Source organism: Hyperolius riggenbachi, chromosome 2 (genome assembly GCF_040937935.1).
Source record: "Hyperolius riggenbachi isolate aHypRig1 chromosome 2, aHypRig1.pri, whole genome shotgun sequence".
NCBI classification, from domain to species: Eukaryota; Metazoa; Chordata; class Amphibia; order Anura; family Hyperoliidae; genus Hyperolius; species Hyperolius riggenbachi.
In genome coordinates this window covers 313,408,653-313,429,683 of record NC_090647.1, presented here as the reverse complement: position 1 = coordinate 313,429,683, position 21,031 = coordinate 313,408,653, and the positions used below count along the sequence as shown (strand labels likewise).

Here is a 21,031-nt window from a genome sequence, read left to right as displayed (position 1 = left end):
CTGTAGGACCCCATGTAGTCAGCCACCATGCGGGTCAGGCGCTGGCTGTGACCGGAGGAGGATGCTGCTGCATGCATCTCCTCTCTAGTCACTGCTGCCGGAGCCTCTACAGTCCTGTAGAGCTCGTGGCTGAGAGACAGCAGGTCTGTGGGGCGCTTGCTGCTGCTGGATGCAGGCACCTGCTGCTGCCTCTGTGCTGGCTGCTGGACAGTGGGGGTGGAAGGCTGGGGGAAGGCTTCCTCCAAGCGCTCAACAAGGGCCTGCTGCAAGCTCCTTATTTGTTGCGCTGGGTCTCCTCCTGCAGGCGGCAGGAACTGGCTCAACTTCCCCTTGAGGCGTGGGTCCAACATCATGCTGATCCAGATGTCCTCCCTCTGCTTCATCTGGATCACCCTGGGGTCCCTGCGCAGGCACGTCAGCATGTGCGCTGCCATTGGGAAGAGGCGGGCCACGTCTGCTGGCACATCGACGTCAGTGCTGTCCTCCTCATCCTCCTCCTCTGCTGCCTCATCCTCTCTCCACCCCCGCACCAACTCAGCTGCACTGCGCTGATCCCCCTCATCAGCAGCCAGGTCAGGGACCTCCACCAAGTCCTCCTCCTCCTCCCCCTCAGAGGTGGACTGTGCAGCTGCTTGCCGCTCCTGCTGGTCCAAGGCTGCCGCTCCCTGTGCCAGCAAAGCATCGAGTGCCCTGTTCAGCAGAGAAACCAGGGGCACCCACTCGCAGACCATAGCATGGTCCCTGCTCACCATGTTTGTGGCCTGCAGGAAGGGAGCCAGCACTAAGCACACCTGCTGCATGTGCCTCCAGTCATCATCGGGGACGATGGACGGGATGTTGCTGGTCTTGTCCCTTCTCTGAGCTGCGGAAACAGTGGCCAGGGCAAGGTAGTGGTTGACAGCGTGCTTCTGTTCAACCAGACGCTCCAACATCGCCAGGGTGGAGTTCCAGCGAGTCGGAACGTCAATGATCAGCCGATGGCGTGGCAGATCCAGCTCCTTTTGCACGTCTTCCAGGCTCGCACAGGCTGCAGCCGAGCGCCGGAAGTGACGCACAACGTTCCTTGCCGTTTCCAGCAGCTCGTCCATCCCCTGGTAGGTGCGCAGGAACTTCTGCACCACCAGGTTCAGCACGTGGGCAAGACAGGGGATGTGGGTCAGGTTTCCCCTGTCTATGGCAGCAACCAGATTGGCCCCATTGTCGGACACCACCTCTCCGACTCTGAGGCCTCTGGGGGTCAGCCAAATCCGCTCCTGCTCCTGGAGTTTGGCCAACACGTGGGCTGCCGTCAGCTTGGTCTTGCCAAGGCTGACCAAGTGCAGCAGCGCTTGGCAGTGGCGGGCCTTCACACTGCTGCTGAGGCGGGGGGTTTGGCCAGGTGTGGCGGAGGATGGCAGAGGATCGGAGGAACCCGCTGCAGTTCCCCTGACCCTGCGGGGTGGCACCACCCACTGTGTTGCTGCTGCTGCTGTGCCCGCTGCTGCTCTCCCATCCTCACCCCCTTCCACCAAGCTGACCCAGTGGACAGTGAAGGACAGGTAGCGGCCTGTCCCGAAGCGGCTGCTCCAGGAGTCCATGGTGACGTGGACCCTTTCACCAACCGCGTGCTCCAGCCCTCGCTCCACATTGGCCATCACAAAGCGGTGCAGTGCAGGAATGGCCTTGCGGGCGAAGAAGTGTCTGCTGGGGAGCTGCCAGTCTGGGGCTGCACAAGCAAGCAGCGCCCGCATGTCGCTCCCCTCCTGCACGAGCGTGTACGGCAGGAGTTGGGAGCACATGGCCCGTGCCAGCAAGCCGTTCAGCTGCCGCACGCGACGGCTGCTGGGAGGCAGAGCCCTAACCACCCCCTGGAAGGACTCGCTCAAAAGGCTCTGGCGTGCCTTTTTGCTGGCACGGGAATCAGCAGACGGAGCAGAGGAGGCCACTGAGGACTGGCTGCCAGAACAGGCCTCAGTGTCGGCGGCAGGAGTTGCAGAGGGGGGAGGAGCAGGGCGTTTCCGCACTCCTGCTGGTGCTGCTGGAGGAGCAGGAGGGCGGGTGGCTGCTGTTGCTGCTGCTGCTGCTGAAGGCTGTGCAGTGATGGGATTGGTGCCACTGCCAGCACCAGATGCCTTCAGCCTCTGGAACTCCTCATGCTGGTGGAAGTGTTTCGCAGAAAGGTGGTTGATCAGCGAGCTGGTGCTGAACTTCAAGGGGTCTGCACCTCTGCTCAACTTCCGCTGACAGTGGTTGCAAGTGGCGTACTTGCTGTACACTGTGGGCATGGTGAAAAACCGCCAGATTGGTGACAAAAACATCCCCCTACGGCATGGAAGCGCTGCTGCCTGTTTCCCTGTGGTGGTTGGGGGGGGGGGGGGTCTTGGGTGCGGCTGGTGGTGGTACTGGCTGATGCTGCTGCTGCTGCTGCTGAGCCTGAGACACCAGCAGGCTGTGGGACGCTGCCAATGCTTGCAATGATGCGCCTCCTTGCAAGGCCCACAACCGCATCCTCCTCCTCCTCCTCAGAGCTGCTGAGGACGACATCCTCTGGATGTGTTGGCACCCAGTCTCTGTCTGTCACCGGGTCATCATCATCATGCCCCTCCTGAAACATGTCCTGCTCTGATGATGACCCCCCAAACTCCTCTGCTGATGCATGGATGGGACGCTTGACTGTCGCCACAGTCTTGCTGTCCAATCCCTCCTCCCCCAAAGTGCCCATCAGCATCTCCTCCTCCAAATCGCCAACAACAGCATTCAATTGACTCATCATGCCTGGGGTCAAAAGAGTGCTGAGTGACAGGTCGGCGACTGACGGTGAACTGGCCTCCTCCCCAGGCCCTGCTGGGCGGCTGCTGCGAACAGGGGTGGTGGTGGTGAGGGTGGAGGCCTCGGATGCAGAGCTGATGGCGGGCTGCTCATCCTCCGTCATGAGTTGCACCACAGTGTCTGCATCCTTTTCCTCAATGGGACGTTTCCGACCCGGCTGGAGGAAAATGGGAGCAGGTGCTACACGCTGCTGCTGCTGTGTCTCTGCAGCGTGAGTTGCAGATGCTCCTCCTGGGCGGCGCCCAAGGCGTCCACGGCCAGTGGCTATGGGAGGAATGTTAGCCACTGACGCTGCTGCTGCTGCTGCGGAACTGTGCATGGTGGCGCGCCCGCGGCCGCGGCTTGCCACAATGCTGCTCCCTCTCTTCCTGATTCCCTTGCTGCCCTTCCCCTTGCCCAAACCGCGCTGGCTGCCACTTCCAGACATCTTCAATGTTTTGGGCGTATAGACAAAAGTTTTGTAAAAGGGCGGGTGAAAAGTGGGGTACTTTAATGGAGTGGGTTGGTTGGTGAGGTGACTGAGTGAGTGTCCCCTAGTACAGTAAGTAAGTATTAACAGTCAGGAAGTACAACTAGCAGTTACAATAATCAGTAGTAGTAATCACAAGTAAATTTAGTGTGTGTACACTCAGACAGTGAGTGCACGCACGCAGGAGCTAGTAGCCTATGGACACAGTGACTGAGTGTCCTAGACTCCTAGTACGGTAAGAGTAAGTAAGTAGTAACAGTAAGTAGAACTAACTAATAACAATAATCAATCAGCGATCAGAAGGAAATGGAGTGTGGGTGGTGTGTGTGTACACTCAGACAGTGAGTGCACGCACGCAGGAGCTAGTAGCCTATGGACACAGTGACTGAGTGTCCTAGACTCCTAGTACAGTAAGAGTAAGTAAGTAGTAACAGTAAGTAGAACTAACTAATAACAATAATCAATCAGCGATCAGAAGGAAATGGAGTGTGGGTGGTGTGTGTACACTCAGACAGTGAGTGCACGCACGCAGGAGCTAGTAGCCTATGGACACAGTGACTGGGTGTCCTAGACTCCTAGTACAGTAAGAGTAAGTAAGTAGTAACAGTAAGTAGTAGAACTAACTAATAACAATAATCAATCAGCGATCAGAAGGAAATGGAGTGTGGGTGGTGTGTGTACACTCAGACAGTGAGTGCACGCACGCAGGAGCTAGTAGCCTATGGACACAGTGACTGAGTGTCCTAGACTCCTAGTACAGTAAGTAGTAACAGTAAGTAGTAGAACTAACTAATAACAATAATCAATCAGCGATCAGAAGGAAATGGAGTGTGGGTGGTGTGTGTACACTCAGACAGTGAGTGCACGCACGCAGGAGCTAGTAGCCTATGGACACAGTGACTGAGTGTCCTAGACTCCTAGTACAGTAAGTAGTAACAGTAAGTAGTAGAACTAACTAATAACAATAATCAATCAGCGATCAGAAGGAAATGGAGTGTGGGTGGTGTGTGTACACTCAGACAGTGAGTGCACGCACGCAGGAGCTAGTAGCCTATGGACACAGTGACTGAGTGTCCTAGACTCCTAGTACAGTAAGAGTAAGTAAGTAGTAACAGTAAGTAGAACTAACTAATAACAATAATCAATCAGCGATCAGAAGGAAATGGAGTGTGGGTGGTGTGTGTACACTCAGACAGTGAGTGCACGCACGCAGGAGCTAGTAGCCTATGGACACAGTGACTGGGTGTCCTAGACTCCTAGTACAGTAAGAGTAAGTAAGTAGTAACAGTAAGTAGTAGAACTAACTAATAACAATAATCAATCAGCGATCAGAAGGAAATGGAGTGTGGGTGGTGTGTGTACACTCAGACAGTGAGTGCACGCACGCAGGAGCTAGTAGCCTATGGACACAGTGACTGAGTGTCCTAGACTCCTAGTACAGTAAGTAGTAACAGTAAGTAGTAGAACTAACTAATAACAATAATCAATCAGCGATCAGAAGGAAATGGAGTGTGGGTGGTGTGTGTACACTCAGACAGTGAGTGCACGCACGCAGGAGCTAGTAGCCTATGGACACAGTGACTGAGTGTCCTAGACTCCTAGTACAGTAAGAGTAAGTAAGTAGTAACAGTAAGTAGAACTAACTAATAACAATAATCAATCAGCGATCAGAAGGAAATGGAGTGTGGGTGGTGTGTGTACACTCAGACAGTGAGTGCACGCACGCAGGAGCTAGTAGCCTATGGACACAGTGACTGGGTGTCCTAGACTCCTAGTACAGTAAGAGTAAGTAAGTAGTAACAGTAAGTAGTAGAACTAACTAATAACAATAATCAATCAGCGATCAGAAGGAAATGGAGTGTGGGTGGTGTGTGTACACTCAGACAGTGAGTGCACGCACGCAGGAGCTAGTAGCCTATGGACACAGTGACTGAGTGTCCTAGACTCCTAGTACAGTAAGTAGTAACAGTAAGTAGTAGAACTAACTAATAACAATAATCAATCAGCGATCAGAAGGAAATGGAGTGTGGGTGGTGTGTGTACACTCAGACAGTGAGTGCACGCACGCAGGAGCTAGTAGCCTATGGACACAGTGACTGAGTGTCCTAGACTCCTAGTACAGTAAGAGTAAGTAAGTAGTAACAGTAAGTAGAACTAACTAATAACAATAATCAATCAGCGATCAGAAGGAAATGGAGTGTGGGTGGTGTGTGTACACTCAGACAGTGAGTGCACGCACGCAGGAGCTAGTAGCCTATGGACACAGTGACTGGGTGTCCTAGACTCCTAGTACAGTAAGAGTAAGTAAGTAGTAACAGTAAGTAGTAGAACTAACTAATAACAATAATCAATCAGCGATCAGAAGGAAATGGAGTGTGGGTGGTGTGTGTACACTCAGACAGTGAGTGCACGCACGCAGGAGCTAGTAGCCTATGGACACAGTGACTGAGTGTCCTAGACTCCTAGTACAGTAAGTAGTAACAGTAAGTAGTAGAACTAACTAATAACAATAATCAATCAGCGATCAGAAGGAAATGGAGTGTGGGTGGTGTGTGTACACTCAGACAGTGAGTGCACGCACGCAGGAGCTAGTAGCCTATGGACACAGTGACTGAGTGTCCTAGACTCCTAGTACAGTAAGAGTAAGTAAGTAGTAACAGTAAGTAGAACTAACTAATAACAATAATCAATCAGCGATCAGAAGGAAATGGAGTGTGGGTGTGTGTACACTCAGACAGTGAGTGCACGCACGCAGGAGCTAGTAGCCTATGAACACAGTGACTGAGTGTCCTAGACTCCTAGTACAGTAAGAGTAAGTAGTAACAGTAAGTAGAACTAACTAATTACAATAATCAATCAGCGATCAGAAGGAAATAGAGTGTGTGTTGTGTGTGTACACTCAGACAGTGAGTGCGCACACGCAGGAGCTAGTAGCCTATATGAACAGTGACAGTGAGTGTCCCTACGGGTACAGTAAGAGTAAGTAGTAAGTAAGTACAACTAACAATAATCAATCAGTAATCAGAAGGAAATAGAGTGTGTGTACACACAGACAGTGAGTGAGTGCACACACGCAGGAGCTAGCTAGTAGCCTATAAACAGTGACAGTCAGTGAGTGTCCTACTCCTAGTACAGTATAACTACAATACTATTAGTAAAGGACAGCAGAAATACTGGTATAGATGATGAGAGAAATAAACAGAGGACAGCTGCCCACAGAGGCAAGGCCCCCCTGAGGCCTAAACCTGTAAGCTTGCAGCAGCTGCCTGTCTCTAATGTAACACACAAGCTACTAACTAAAATACAATGTCTATCTAAATAACAACAATACAGGTGTATATGGCAGGTGTAGGTGAGCAAAAACGCTAGGTAAATGAACACAATAGAGCACTTGCTAAGCCAAAGCACAAAGGAGCAACTCTCTCTCTGTACAAGTCTCAGGCAAGCATGGAAAACCCGAACATGGCGGCCGCTATTTATAGGGTAGGGGCTGGCCAGGGTCCCCCTCTGTGATTGGCTGCCGTCAGAGGGCCTGGGAGCCCTCTGATTGGCTCTAAGCACATCAATCTGGGCTATGACGCTATTCGAGCTCGGTACCGAGCTCGAATAGCGCCGGTTTGCTCGAATAGCTCGAATAGTGAATGGGCTATTCGAGTGTTCTCGAATAGCCCATTCGAATAGCTACAGCTATTCGGAGCTCGAATACCGAGCTCGAATAGCTGAAAAAGAGCTCGAATATTCGAGCTACTCGAATATTCGAGCTCTGCTGAGCACCACTACTCACATTACAGATTTTCAATTTTATTCTGGTCTGGGAACTGAGATGGCCATTCCAGAACATTGTACTTGTTCCTCTGCATGAATGCCTAAGTGGATTTTGAGCAGTGTTTAGGGTCGTTGTCTTGTTGAAAGATCCAGCCCCGGCGCAGCTTCAGCTTTGTCACTGATTCCTGGACATTGGTCTCCAGAATCTGCTGATACTGAGTGGAATCCATGCATCCCTCAACTTTGACAAGATTCCCAGTCCCTGCACTGGCCAAACAGCCCCACAGCATGATGGAACCACCACCATAGTTTACTATATGTAGCAGGGGGTTTTCTTGGAATGCTGTGTTCTTTTTCCTCCATGCATAACGCCCCTTGTTAGGCCCAAATAACTCAATTTAAGTTTCATCGGTCCACAGCACCTTATTCCAAAAATGAAGCTGGCTAGTCCAAATGTGCTTTAGTATACCTCAAATGTCTCTGTTTGTGTTGTGGGTGGAGAAAAGGCTTCCTCGACATCACTCTTGCATAAAGCATCTCCCTGTGTAAAGTGCGCCGAATGGTTGAATGATGCACAGTGACTCCATCTGCAGCAAAATTATGTTGTAGGTCTTTGGTGCTGGTCTGTGATTATCTCTGACTGTTCTCACTATTCATCGCTTCTGTTTATCATAGATTTTTCTTGGTCTGCCACTTCAAGCTTTAACTTGAACTGAGCCTGTAGTCTTCCATTTCCTTAATATGTTCCTAACTGTGGAAACAGACAGCTGAAATGTCTGAGACAGCTTTCTGTATCCTTCCCCTAAACCATGATGGTGAACAATCTTTGTCTCCAGGTCATTTGAGAGTTGTTTTGAGACCCCCATGTTGCTACTCTTCAGAGAAAATTAAAGGAGGAGGTAAACTTACAATTGACCCCCTTATATACTCTTTCTCATAATTGGATTCACCTGTGCATGTAGTTCAGGGGTCACTGAGCTTACCAAGCCAATTTGAGTTCCAATAATTAGTTCTAAAGGTTTTTGAATCAATAAAATGACAACAGTGCCCAAATGTATGCACCTGCCTAATTTTATTTAAACAATTATTGCACACTTTCTGTAAATCCAATAAACTTCATTTCACTTCTCAAATATTACTGTGTGTGCCCCCTATATCATATATTTAACTAACATGTTTTATCCTAACAACCAACAATTTATACAGGAAAATCATGACATTTAGCAAAGGTTGCCCAAACGTTCGCATCCCACTGTATACTGTAATTGGCTATTTACACTGGCTATATATAGGGGGATCTGACTATATACACTGGCTATATACTAAATGGGGGTCTGACTATATACACTGAAGGGTGATTTGGCTATATACTAAAGGGAGATCTTGCTATATTTACTGTAACTGGGTATCATGTTGATTACCTATCCTAAATGGGGGGTTATCTGGATAGCTGTGCTAAAGGGGGGGTTATCTGGCTACCTAATCACTGCCACATTATATACACTGCATATATGTGGCTATACTATTCTACCTATACTGGGGGAAACTATTCCAGGTTACCTATACTTGGGGTAACTATACCTGCCATTACCCACGGTGGCGCACTTAGCACCCCGCACTCACGTCTTTTCCTTTTTTTGGGGGGTGGGGAAGTGTCATTTACCACCCAGCACCGAGTGTCAAACGCCCTAGGTACGCCACTGCATCACTCAATTAGATGTACATCATAACATCTACTTGCAGCAAATTTGTAATCAGCAGTAGGACATAATGTTTTGAAATGTATGGCTCACCACTTCAGAATCACAAATCAGAATCCTTTCCAAACCTGTGCAAAACTCCAGGACGGCCTATCACACTAAGCTTGTGTATGTCAGAAAGGGTGTGCAGGGTGTGTGTCACTCAGTGTGCGCTATCTACCAAGAAGACCTTTGTGATCTACTGGTGGAACGCTATCTACACAATGGGACCCTCTGCTGTAAGCAATAGAGTCATATATAATTCATGACCAATACCATTTCATGTGGTGAAAGGAACTTATCTAATACATTAATAGATATGAGGAAGTCTCTAAAAAAAAAGTAATAATTATCTAGTTCTGAATTCATATTTATTTTGTTTTATATAATCTTTATACCATTTAAAAACAGAAATTATGGAGCAGAGCTGTGTTGAATTGTTGGGATCAATTTCCTAACGTTGACATTTTACTGCCTCTTTTGTCTCTCTAGAAAATGGCAGTGGGAATCACATGCAGATCCTAAAGGAACCTGAGGAAAATGTGTGTGAATTGCCACATGTGTAACGAATGCACATGCATATGTGTCAGTATAAGGCTTCCCTGCTGCATCTGTGGGACTTATCCTGGTAAATTATGGTTTGGCAGCTCTGGGAGTTGAAAGGGCCGGGTGTGAATATTTGGCTGCCATCTTCATTAAACAATAATGTCTTTTTTTTAGTTCATTACCTTAAAATCTTTCGGCTAAGATGATATAAAAAAGTGTGGAGGTCATCTTTGTCTTCCAACCAGACTCTAAGGCTAGGTTCACAGTAGGAGTTGTGAAGCGTTCCATGTGAGAGCAGGAAGGCAGTGGAATGGGAAACGATGACTCACATTATCAAGGTGGTGCATTGCTTACATTGACGCATACAGTAAATAAAAAGTATTCTTCATGTCACTGCTAACGAGAAGCAGTTATGAGCACTGGCTATCATTTAGTGTACAGCTTTGCATAGTAGCAAAACACGGATGCCCTGATTAATTATATTCTTTAGTCAATACCTGGTGTTCGGCTATAGTGTTGTCAATAACCAGCACCAACAGTGCCCAATACTAACATTAGTAACATTGGCTAAGATAGGGCATAGTTAGAATAGCCCACAGGCTATTAATAGCTTTTGAGGGCTATTTATAGCCTGTTTGGGGGCGGGGGGGGGGTGGAGTGGGTGTTGGCAATCAGTGTTAGACGTTAGGAGGGGGGAGGGTTAGTGTTAAGAACTAGGAAGGAGGGTTAGTGTGAGAACAGGGCACGGGGTAAGCCTATAGTAAAACAATATTACATTGCCGATATTTTGACTACTACTCCACCCAGCACCCAATACAATGGGTGACATGAAAATATGTACTCCCCCTTCCCCCCTTCCCTCAAAATGCTAAATGTCATGTAGTTTGGTATGGATAAGGTAACGGTGGATAATCACTACCCTCCCTTTCCTGGCCTGCAGACCACATCGATGGACAAGGGTCTAATTGAGGCATTGAGGGGGACTCCATGCTGTTTTTTTTTCAAACTGACTTTAAATGTATTTAAATTAAACCTTTCTCATGTGAGCCAGTCAATTTGGAGCAGGGTGAGCAGACAGATGCCAGAGCAGAAATACAGTCCACGGAGGGCTATTAGAGGGTCAAAGATCTAACAGTGCCTGGAATTCAAAGAACACTTCCATAGTTCATGCCAGCAATAGTGTTTCTAAAATATGCTTCCAACTGCTCCCCTCTGAGACAGTTATAAATAACGTGCAGAGGGGAGCAGGCCCATCTCATTTGTGGCAATGGGATGAGGGAGAAGCAATTTGCATAGAACTGACCCATTGCTGAACAGAAGTAAGGCAGAAAACTGGTGAATTTAGCAAAAAATACAGTACATAAAGTAACAAAAAACAATTCTGCAATCAATATGCATCCTGGACTGCATCGTTCTAACACTTCATTATTTTGTTTCTGTAGCATACCTGGACACCATGAAAATTCATTGATGTTAGATAAAAGACAGACATTGGGCTGACCAAGCCTCAGTCTCTGAATTGTATCTGAGAAGAATAGGCTGGAAACAAACATTCAGAGGCTGCAAGACATGAGCTGTGAAATTCACTTGTCACCTCCTCAGAGATAATAGATGCAGGAACATATACATGCCTGTGTACACAGAAGCTACCAATTTGCCATTGCAGTTACACTTTAGTAACATTCTTCTGTAAATACAACAAAAACGTCAATAACTTATATTTCATTCATTTTAGAAAAAAAAAACTGTAGAATTTTGAGTCCCAAAGTAGAAAAAGTATTATATAAATGTCCCTGTATGTACCGCTGTCATCAGCTGTAAAAAGATGACCATAGCAACCACTATTTATGAAGCATTATTAAATTTTATAAGTGAAACTATACCCAGTACTGAAAATAAAATGACTAAATTTTATTTCCTATTTTTTAGATTCAATATATTTTTGAAATATTTGTATTCCATATTTATTTATAGCAATAGAAAACACACATCTATTTTTCATCACTTCCTTTATTGTTGCAAAACATGAAAAAGGCCAGTTCTTCATTATCCATGTGTTTTTTCACCCATTACTGGTTTGGGGTGGACCCGAGGACGGCCACGAGGTTGTCCCCTCCTGCGCAAGGGGCCAATAAGACGGCTCCCTGCCCAGGTGGGGTTCTCACAGCTGCCCCTGGCAATAGTGCTTGGCATAGAAGACCCAGTTCTTGGATCTTGAAGAAAGAACTGAGCAAAAGAACAGGGCAAAGTGGCAGATACAGAAGAAATACGTGTCCCTCTTGGACGTGTTAGTCCTCCACGAGCCCTTCGGCCTGTTGTAGCGCTACCACTGCATGGTGTGCCTCTGCCTTCAGGACCTTGACCATCTTGAGCAATTGCTCTCTCCTGTCTTCTCTTTCTGAGTTCATCTCTAATATCACCAAGAACACCAAGTAGCTGCCTGTGAAGCTCTCTATCTCTTGCCCGCTCCTCTCGTTGGCGAGTCATCTCTTCTTCCTTCAAAGCTAATTCTTGACGGTAGAGTTGGTCTCTTAATTTCTCCAGCTGCAACAAGCGATGAAGACTAGCTCTCCACCGAGCTCTTCTATCATCTTTAGCCCGAGGCCTTCCAAGTCTTCGTGGCATTGTTGCACTAGAGGCTTGATCACCTTCAGGATACTCTGAGGAAAGGAGAGATTCATTACAACTATGTTCACTGCGTTGAGAAGAAGCAAGTTGGTGATCATCTTCCCCATTATTATCTTTCCTGTGGTCCTGCATCAATGGCCAGACCATTCCACCAGATAATGAGCCAATCTCTGTTTGTTGACTGCCCCCATCTCTCTCAGATTGAGTAGACTCTGCTGATTCATGAACCCTGTCAGATGGTGGAATATCTGAGTCACTTTCATCCCCCCAGCCTGTGTGAGCAGAAAGATAACACAGAGGATCTTCTGTGGAGGAGGCTAGTGGTCCAGGAGATACACGTCTGAAGGATTGCTTGATCTGTCTTCCCACAGTAAGAGATACACGCACCTCTTCTTTCGTTGGTGACCAGTGCTCTAAATAAGGATTGATAATCATTCCTTGGCACCTTCTGTTTTCCATCTCTTGGTCTTCTGTATCCCCTTCTACTGATGTGGTGCTGTAGGTGACCAATGTGCCACTTCTTTGTGGTGGTGATAGTACTGACCTCATCGGGGACCTTTGATTTGGCAATGAAGATGCTGTTAAAATAAAGACGAAGAAAGTTTTTAGACAAAAATACTAATATATCAATAATGTTACATTTTTTTTGCCTATGCTGCACTTTCCCTAGATTCTCACTAGCATGCCCTTCCTCCACAACAAAATAATATTCAGCCATTAGAGCTAAATGTTTGACTGTGCTGATATGTTTAAACAGATCTTTGTATCTGAAGAAAATAAAAAAATAATAAAAGAAAACACATTTGAAGGAAAGAAAGTCTGCAGCATGTTAATGTTCCACTTTAGTATGTTGATACAATGTTGATTTTAGCCACTGGAACTAAGGTTGATCATAGGGCAAAGTGATTTCACCTGCCTGTAGCAATGGTAACACATCCTAAAGATTTACATTACGTATGCTCTGAACAACTGAACAAACATTTCAAACACCCAGAAATTACCTTTCTCCTTATGCACTGCAATGTGCATGCCAAGGATTATTCTCTTAGTGGGCATGTTGATGGTGTAGGAGTGCTGCAGACTTTTTTCCCCATGCCAGCGCCTGAACTGCTCTGCCTTTAGCCCCTGCTGTTGCCTACAGAATCCAGATATGAAGTAAAAAAGGATAGTGGGCCTCGGCTATGGATTTCAGGGTGCAGGACCTTCAGCAGAAGCTAAAGAAGAGGGTTGCCTGGAGACGCGGTGACAGATGGGATGGCTGGTGTTCCAAAGAGGGTTCTGTTTTAGATGCAGGTAGAAAGAGGTTTAAGCTGCAGTACTACCGATCAATTATTTCACTGAATTTTCTGAAATCCTAACAAATTTGAGAAAATACAGTTTGGCTTAGTGAATCATTCCCAAGCCAAGAAAAAAAATTTCCAAGTAAATATGCAGCTAAAATACTTAGCACCCTGAACGGGATGGGGGGTTTCCAGCTGATACACTATGTTTCCCTAGCTTTGCTAAAGATAAAGATATATCCCTCAGTACAATGCATTATATTGAAGTCTGTTGAGCTTACCTGGATCAGCTTTGATGCCTTCCAGCTTACCCACCATCCTGCACAACATGCAAGAAAGGAGGACCCTTTCCTCTTACTGGGATGGGGGATTATGAGCAGGGTGGCCCCTCCTGGCAGCCCTGATGAGTTAGCTTCTCTTTAAATCTTGCCGAAGGTCCAGGCACCCAATGTCTTGTGTTGAGACTCTTGGTACGTCATGCATAGCCGAGGCCGCTGGATCTGTGTACACAGCTGGGGCTCTCTTGATATTTTTAAAAGGGGATTAGTATTTGAATTATAATTTATTGAGGGAAAGGGTACATGTTTATTTTGTTATATTAAGCCATATTTTTAACAGCTTATCAGATCAGGTACTGTGAAAAACGGGGCAAAAGATCAGCTGGACAGTAACAAAATTGCTTCCCAGGTTGGATACATATTGTCTAACATGAAAGAGGCATCACATTTCTAAAGCTACTAAGAGGCAGAGGCAAGTGGCATTGACAACTTTTGTGGAATTATAAGTGTCTTAGTAAAAAAAAAAATCATACATTTTCCAAACAAACATTTCCATAAATGGTAACCATCCCAGTCATGACACAAAATTCCAATATATCGACTCAAAATAAATGTACACAGGCAAGCCCAAAATATACCTCCTTACATTAACTGGATGACTTTGTTTAAGGAGAAATGTTAAAACCTACCACGGTACAATAAAATGCTTTCTTGAAACAACATTAACATATTACTGAATCACATCTCAACTGTGAACATTGCCCTCTAATCACAGCAAGTCAGTTCAGCTGATAACTGTATTTAGTCAAGTGTTTTCAAGTTCTGCTAAAACCTTTCAGAGAATTATTGTGGAATGGTACAATTTCTCTCAGGGTGCAAAATATAGAATATTTAAAGTACTTCAGTTCACAAAGTGGGAATATTCTTTTTTTTTAAATGTATGAAGCCTGACAGTAAACCTATCTAAAGGTTCATGTCTTTTTTGTTGTTGCTGCTGGATGGAGATTTTAGAATACCACTAGAATAATAACTGCATAGGCAACATGTTAAAATATTATTTGAAATGGTCTATAATCATTGGTTGCTCTCCTTACAAAAAGTAAACACCTCTAATTGCTTGAATTTTCCTTCTGTCGCTACCAATGTAATTTAGTAAATTGAGTTCCTCTGGATCACTTTAAGACCCTAGAATGAACAGGATGGGGGGATCCCCTGCATGTTTTATATTTCCCTATTATCTAAGTACCCTGCTGTTATAGCTTTAAATACTACACCATGGAGTTCCTTTTTTGGTTTATTTTTCCCGGCCCGCGGTTTGTTAGCTAGGCAATCAGTGAATCAGGCTATGGTGCCCGATCACTGATTCCTCTCCCCCGCTGAAAAAGCGACAGCTTCTCTCGGAAGCTGCGCCTTTTCTGGCTGTTACCTCCCCCATGCGTCGCTCTAAGCGTGTGTTACGCTTAGAGTGACGTCATGTAAATAAACTCATGGCCGCCATCTTGTGGCCAAAAAGTAATACTACAACCAAAAGTAAAAAAAAATTAAAATCAACACACATTTACATTTTAAACCTATTGTTTACATCCCACTCTCCCAAAACTACCCAAATAAAATGTTTAATATAAAAAAAAAACAATTACAATAAAAAAAAACATGTAAATATTTACCTAAGGGTCTAAACTTTTTAAATATCAATGTAAAGATGATATATTTCTATATTTTTTTTTTTATTTTAAACTTGTAGTGAATAGTGATAGATGCAAAACGGAAAAAATGCACATTTAATTCCGAATAAAATATTGTCGGCATACATTGTGATAGGGACATAATTTTAACGGTGTAATAACCGGGACATATGGGCAAATACAATACGTGACTTTTAATTATGGCGGCATGTATTATTTTAAAACTATAAGGGCTGAAAACTGAGAAATAAAGATGTTTTCTGTTTTTTTCTTATTCTTCCTGTTAAAATGCATTTACAGTAAAGTGGCTCTTAGCAAAATGTACCCCCCAAAGAAAGCCTAATTGGTGGCGGAAAAAACAAGATATAGATCAGTTCATTGTGATAAGTAGTGATAAAGTTATAGGCTAATGAATGGGAGGTGAACATTTCTCAAGTGAAAACGACGGAACGCGAATGGGTTAAGATACAATAAAGACATCACCATCATATTTTTAGCACTGCAGTGCACAATCGTGTTCATAAGCTAAGAAAATCAGCTCTCTTTGTGAGGTTTGATGTGACATCCAGACATGACACACATTGCTTACACGTTAACGAATCTTGGCAGAGAACTGACTACACAACCTTTCAACATACAGCAGTTTGCACAGCAGTTGTGTGACAGAAAAGACAGGAAAAATATTAAAGTGTTAAACGGAAGAAGACGCATTGAACATTTACTTCATGGTGTGAAAATGGCAAAGAAACAATAATATTCCAAGCCAAACCTGTGATGTGTCAGTCATAGGAAGTGCAGCTTGAGTGTTTTGATACTACTTCAATGCATGTTACGAGTGTTAGTGCAACTTTCAACTTATTGCATGAAGGTAAAGGCATTTAGCTGTGATATGTGTACTAAATATTATTGACTAAATTCCAAGCTGCTTGCAATTTGCATCTCTATTCAGAAGTCCAAATCTTTCCACAAATCACAGGTAATAGTTGGTCTTTTCCTATGAGTTAATGTTTATTAAATGAAATGCATGCAACACTTACGATGCTTGTGTAGTCGGCACATCTTGAGTTTAAAGAGAAACTCCGACCAAAAATTGAACTTTATCCCAATCAGTAGCTGATACCCCCTTTAACATGAGAAATCTATTCCTTTTCACAAACAGACCATCAGGGGGCGCTGTATGACTGATATTGTGGTGAAACCCCTCCCACAAGTAACCCCTCCCACAAGAAAAGTTAGAACTTTTGTGGGAAATAGCTGTTTACAGCTGTTTCCAACTGCCAAAATTCATGCAGAAGCTACATCACCTGCCAACAATAAAATGTTCACTGGAGTTCCTCTTTAACATTCTTTTATGAATATAGGGCATTGTTTCATGCAGTAGTTGTTTACTACATTTCATTTCCAAGATTAAAAAAAGCCCTACATGACTTATGGTTTTAGTAATTGCATTTTATAGAACTAAAACCATAAAAAAACAGCTTTTTACCTGCTCGCACTTTTTAAACACCTGTCAGTCACGTCAGTCACTAAGGAGGCATGGCTGTAGCAGGGCTCATAGTTGGACCTATTTCCCTATGACATGGGCTGTGTCACTGGATCACCATGTGACCGGTATGTGTTGTCAGTGCTGAAGAACTGCACAAGTATTTTTCATTTATACATTGCAAAAATGTGTGTAGTATGGAGGGAAAGCAGTCAGATGCAATAAGGCAGAGGTTTCCAACCTTATACTTTATACACTGCAACAAAATATCATTTCATGACACAACACAATAATACGTATTATCATATAGTAACAAATACAATTTGAAAGTATAATATATTTATACTTTATGCACTCATATTTTGGTTTACAACCTCAATGTTTACAACCACTTTACAACTGACATACAGTATTTTCAAGTCCTTTGTTTCACCCATTTAATATCCAACAACGTGAATATTAGTCAGTATATGTTAATGATGTGTATAGCGTAAGTGCTAGCACCCACCTGAGCTCATTAACCCCCCCTCCTCTAACTACACTATCTTGGGAACCCCTCCCTGAGGTCTGATTCCTCCCCCCCAATCCCCTCCAATTAACCCCTCCCCCATGCAGTGATCGGGTGCAGGCGATCAATACTTGTCAGTATTTCTCAGCTTTCCTACTTCTAGTGGTAATCGCGGTTCCCTCCATGCAGTACCACTTGTCAGCTCCCATTGGGTCATGGCTTGATGACGTTATCAAGCCAGGACCTGATTCATTTGGCATAGCTAATAAAAAGGCATTTCTGGCTATCTATATGGGGGCTAATAAAGAGGCACTTATGGCTATCTATACTGAGGGTGGGAGCTCATAAAGCAGCATATCTGGGCTGGCTATCTATGGGGGTGGGGTGGTAATAAAGGCACACATCTGACAATAAGAGCAACGGGTGCGCACCACTATAAGGACAATAATTATGGCTATGTACAGTGTGCTAGGGAACAGATTTGAATAGAAGTCAAAAACGCAATTTCCCTGTAAAGAGCACCACTGTCATATCATAACTCTTTTATCAAAAGAACAAAGAACCAATTCAATACAATTATATTCAAAAATGAACAAAAGTTTATTGATAGCCAAAAAAGTGTCATTTGACTTTAAAAACAATTAAAATATAACAAGGTCTGGACAACTCATGTCATTCAACCACAGAAGATAATCCAAATAAAGCAAGGACAGAACCTCTCCAGCAGAAGCTGCAATAGCCCATGCAGGAGTATGACCCGGGTCATACAGTAAACATACAGTATGCACACACAGCTAGCAAAGTGCTAGCTGCGTGTAAAAAATTATGCAAATCGCCCCAGCAGGGCCTGAGAAATCCTCCTGCGCGTAGTTCGGGGTTACCGCCAGGAAGGTTAAGGAACTATTATTGCATGGACTCCTCTCCAATCCTCATTTCCTCCTATGGGTTTGTATGGTCATACAGCAGGTAGTATCATATCCTAGTATTTGCACTGCCATTGCATTGGGGCTCATTCACTTGTATTCTTATTAGATGAATATTGTTGCACTTTATTACTATTTATTATTAATGATTGGTGGCTGATGCCTTCATCTAGCACTTTTGTGTACACTATATTAATTGTATGTTGTATGTTTACTGTATGACCCGGGTCATACTCCTGCAAGGGCTACTGCCGCCCCTGCTGGAGAGGTTCTGTCCTTGCTTTATTTGGATTATCTGCTATGGTTGAATGACATGGGCTGTCCAGTCCTTGTTATATTTTAATTGTTTTTAAAGTCGAATGACACTTTTTTGGCTATCAATAAACTTTTGTTACTTTTTGAATATAATTGTATTGAATTGGTTCTTTGTTCTTTTGATTATGAACAAAGAATTATGATATGAAAGTGGTGCTCTTTACAGGGAAATTGCTTATTTGACTTCAAAGGCACACATCTGGCTATCTATACTGGGGGGGGGGGGGGGGAGTCCTAATAAACAGTTAAGAGTTTAGTTTAATGTAATAGTGCAATGTAATGTAACATTTAATGTGATAGTGCTTTGTACCATAGTGTATGACATAATAGTGCAGTATAATATAATTTTAGACGTAATAGTGTGATATAATATTTCATAACACAATAGTGCAGAATAATACAGTGTTAACACAACAGAATGGTATAGCAGAAATGCATGATTTAGTAGTAAACAGTGTAGTGTAATGTATGATATAATAGTGCTGTCTAATATAAATTGTGATACATTTGTGTAATATATTACTGAAATACAATGCAATGTGTAACATATCATCACTGTATAGTGTATTGTATTGTCTGGTAATTTAGTGCATTGTAAATTATAATACAAAAAAACAGTGATTGTGGCACATTTTGTTTTTATGAGAGCCAACATATGCAGGGATGAACCATTACACTACAATGGGCTTAACAGATTATTTAACCGCTAATTTAAACCAGATAGCTTCAACTGGATTTTTAAGGGATTCAGGATCAACATCTAAGCAGCATCTTAACCTCTAAGAGAATTGAAGAGGTTCCTAGCTATTTAAAAATCCAAAAATATAGGTTAGCCACTTACTTTAGTCAGCAATCTAGCTAAATTGCATTATTTATGCTGATGTTAATTTGTAAGTGTCTGGCTGAAGTTGTGTCTGGTCTTCAGTATATCTAGGCAAATTTAATAAAACAGCATTGTATGTTGGTGACAAATAAAGCAGATGATGGATTGTGAGTATTACATTATAGTTAAGTGTGATAGTGTTAGATGATAGGTTTGGAGAGGTTAGTATTAGCTGTTACTGTAGGTTCATAAGGTTAAAGAGATCGGTCGAAATCTCTGACATCTAGCAAGGTTCATGTGTAGGTTGCTTCTGCATTTGCCTTTCTCAGCGCATGTGAAACTAACTCTTGGTTCCTGTGAAATTATTGCTCTGCTCCCAACTGTTGTTTTTACAGTGCTAGTTGGAAAATGAAGCAAGGAATGTTTGCTCAGGCAACCAGGACAAGTACTTTCCAAACATGAGGGTAATCTGCGACTTGAAGTGCTATGTGTCTGTGTTGTAACTTTCCAACTCTCAATGTCCTAAGCTTACATAGCTTGAGTGGGGTAGTCTGACATTCTATCTGCATGGGTGCAAGTGGAAAGGATGACTGTGACAAAGGGGGACACACTTGCTATAAAGAGGGGTATTGATTCTGTCATTTGCAGTGTAATCATTGCTTCATTTGTCAATGAGGGGTTCAGTTATTAAGAATTAATTGTGATCACATCCCCTGTTTGGACCTTTTGAAATTCCCACGATTGATTGTCAGTAAAAAGATTGGGTGTCCAGATTTTTTTAGCCTTTTGTCCAGGAAAAATTTGGCAACAGGTTGGCAACCCTGGTTGCATTTAGCACAACTACATATAAAAAATGTTTTCCCCAGTTACTGGGTGAAATGACTTCTCCATTAAAAGAATATAATAGAGAACATGCACCAAACAGAATTGTTGACGTAGCGTTTGGATTGTATATTGAAATTACGGTATTAAAATACAAGAGAAATCACTATAAAACATAATGGCATGAGGTGTTGTTTGGAGACTTTTCTCCAGTAAAAATGAGTCTGTGACACTATCAACAAAATTCTAATATGCACAAGGAGTCTGAGGTTTTCTATTAGTTAAGAGTATTATATTTTGAAAGCTGTTATGATTTCTGTTCAGTTCTTTCCAAAGTCATTAATGTCAAGATGAATAGCATTTGGTAAGTCAACTGGAAGTTTAAATCATGCAAGTGTTTCATACAGTCGTATGCATAAAACATCTGTATGGAGTTTAAAATCATTCAGAGTTTATATTTGTTCCCTTCAGGGGTTAGCTACATGCCTGTTTCTGGTGTAATTCAGCCACTACTGCACCACATTTTCAGCAGGACTGCCAGGCAACAGGTATAGTTTAAAAGAAAATAAATATGACAGTCTCCATATCACTCTCACTTGAGTTCACTTTAAGTGGATCTCTGGGTGAAAAAAGCCCTGCTAGTGGAAGCTCTGATTCAACAAACTTTTTTCCTAAGTTTGCTCTAAGGTGTTTGGACACCTACATTTTAGCAACATGCAAATGAAAGAGCTCAAAAATGTAGGTAAGAAAAGGAATATCAAATTCTATTTAAGACAAAGGGCCATATGCAATTAGAGGAGATAAGAAGCTGAAAACATGCGAGCTTCTTATCTCCTCACATCGCTCAGGATTTACCATCAAATTCAATTGCCAGTTTCACCTGAGTGATGTCCTTGAGTAAAGGAGCATAACTCAGGCGAATACTGGGTATTCGCAGAGCGATGCTCCTGTGTGGCCAG

At 43.7% G+C, this 21,031-nt stretch overlaps 1 protein-coding gene across 18 annotated transcripts in view; it reads right to left on the bottom strand.

Annotated features, from left to right (window-relative positions):
• DLGAP3 (DLG associated protein 3) overlaps window positions 1-21,031 on the bottom strand; it is a 541,562-nt gene that overhangs the window by 113,731 nt on the left and 406,800 nt on the right. The window contains exon 7 of one of the 18 annotated variants that reach the window (XM_068269137.1): window positions 11,334-12,533. The exons of the other annotated variants lie outside the window; for them this stretch is intronic. Coding sequence (XP_068125238.1) covers window positions 11,374-12,533 — 1,160 coding nt within the window. The 3' untranslated portion in view covers window positions 11,334-11,373. Of the gene's footprint in view, window positions 1-11,333; window positions 12,534-21,031 lie in introns of those variants that run through there. 18 annotated transcript variants of the gene reach the window in all.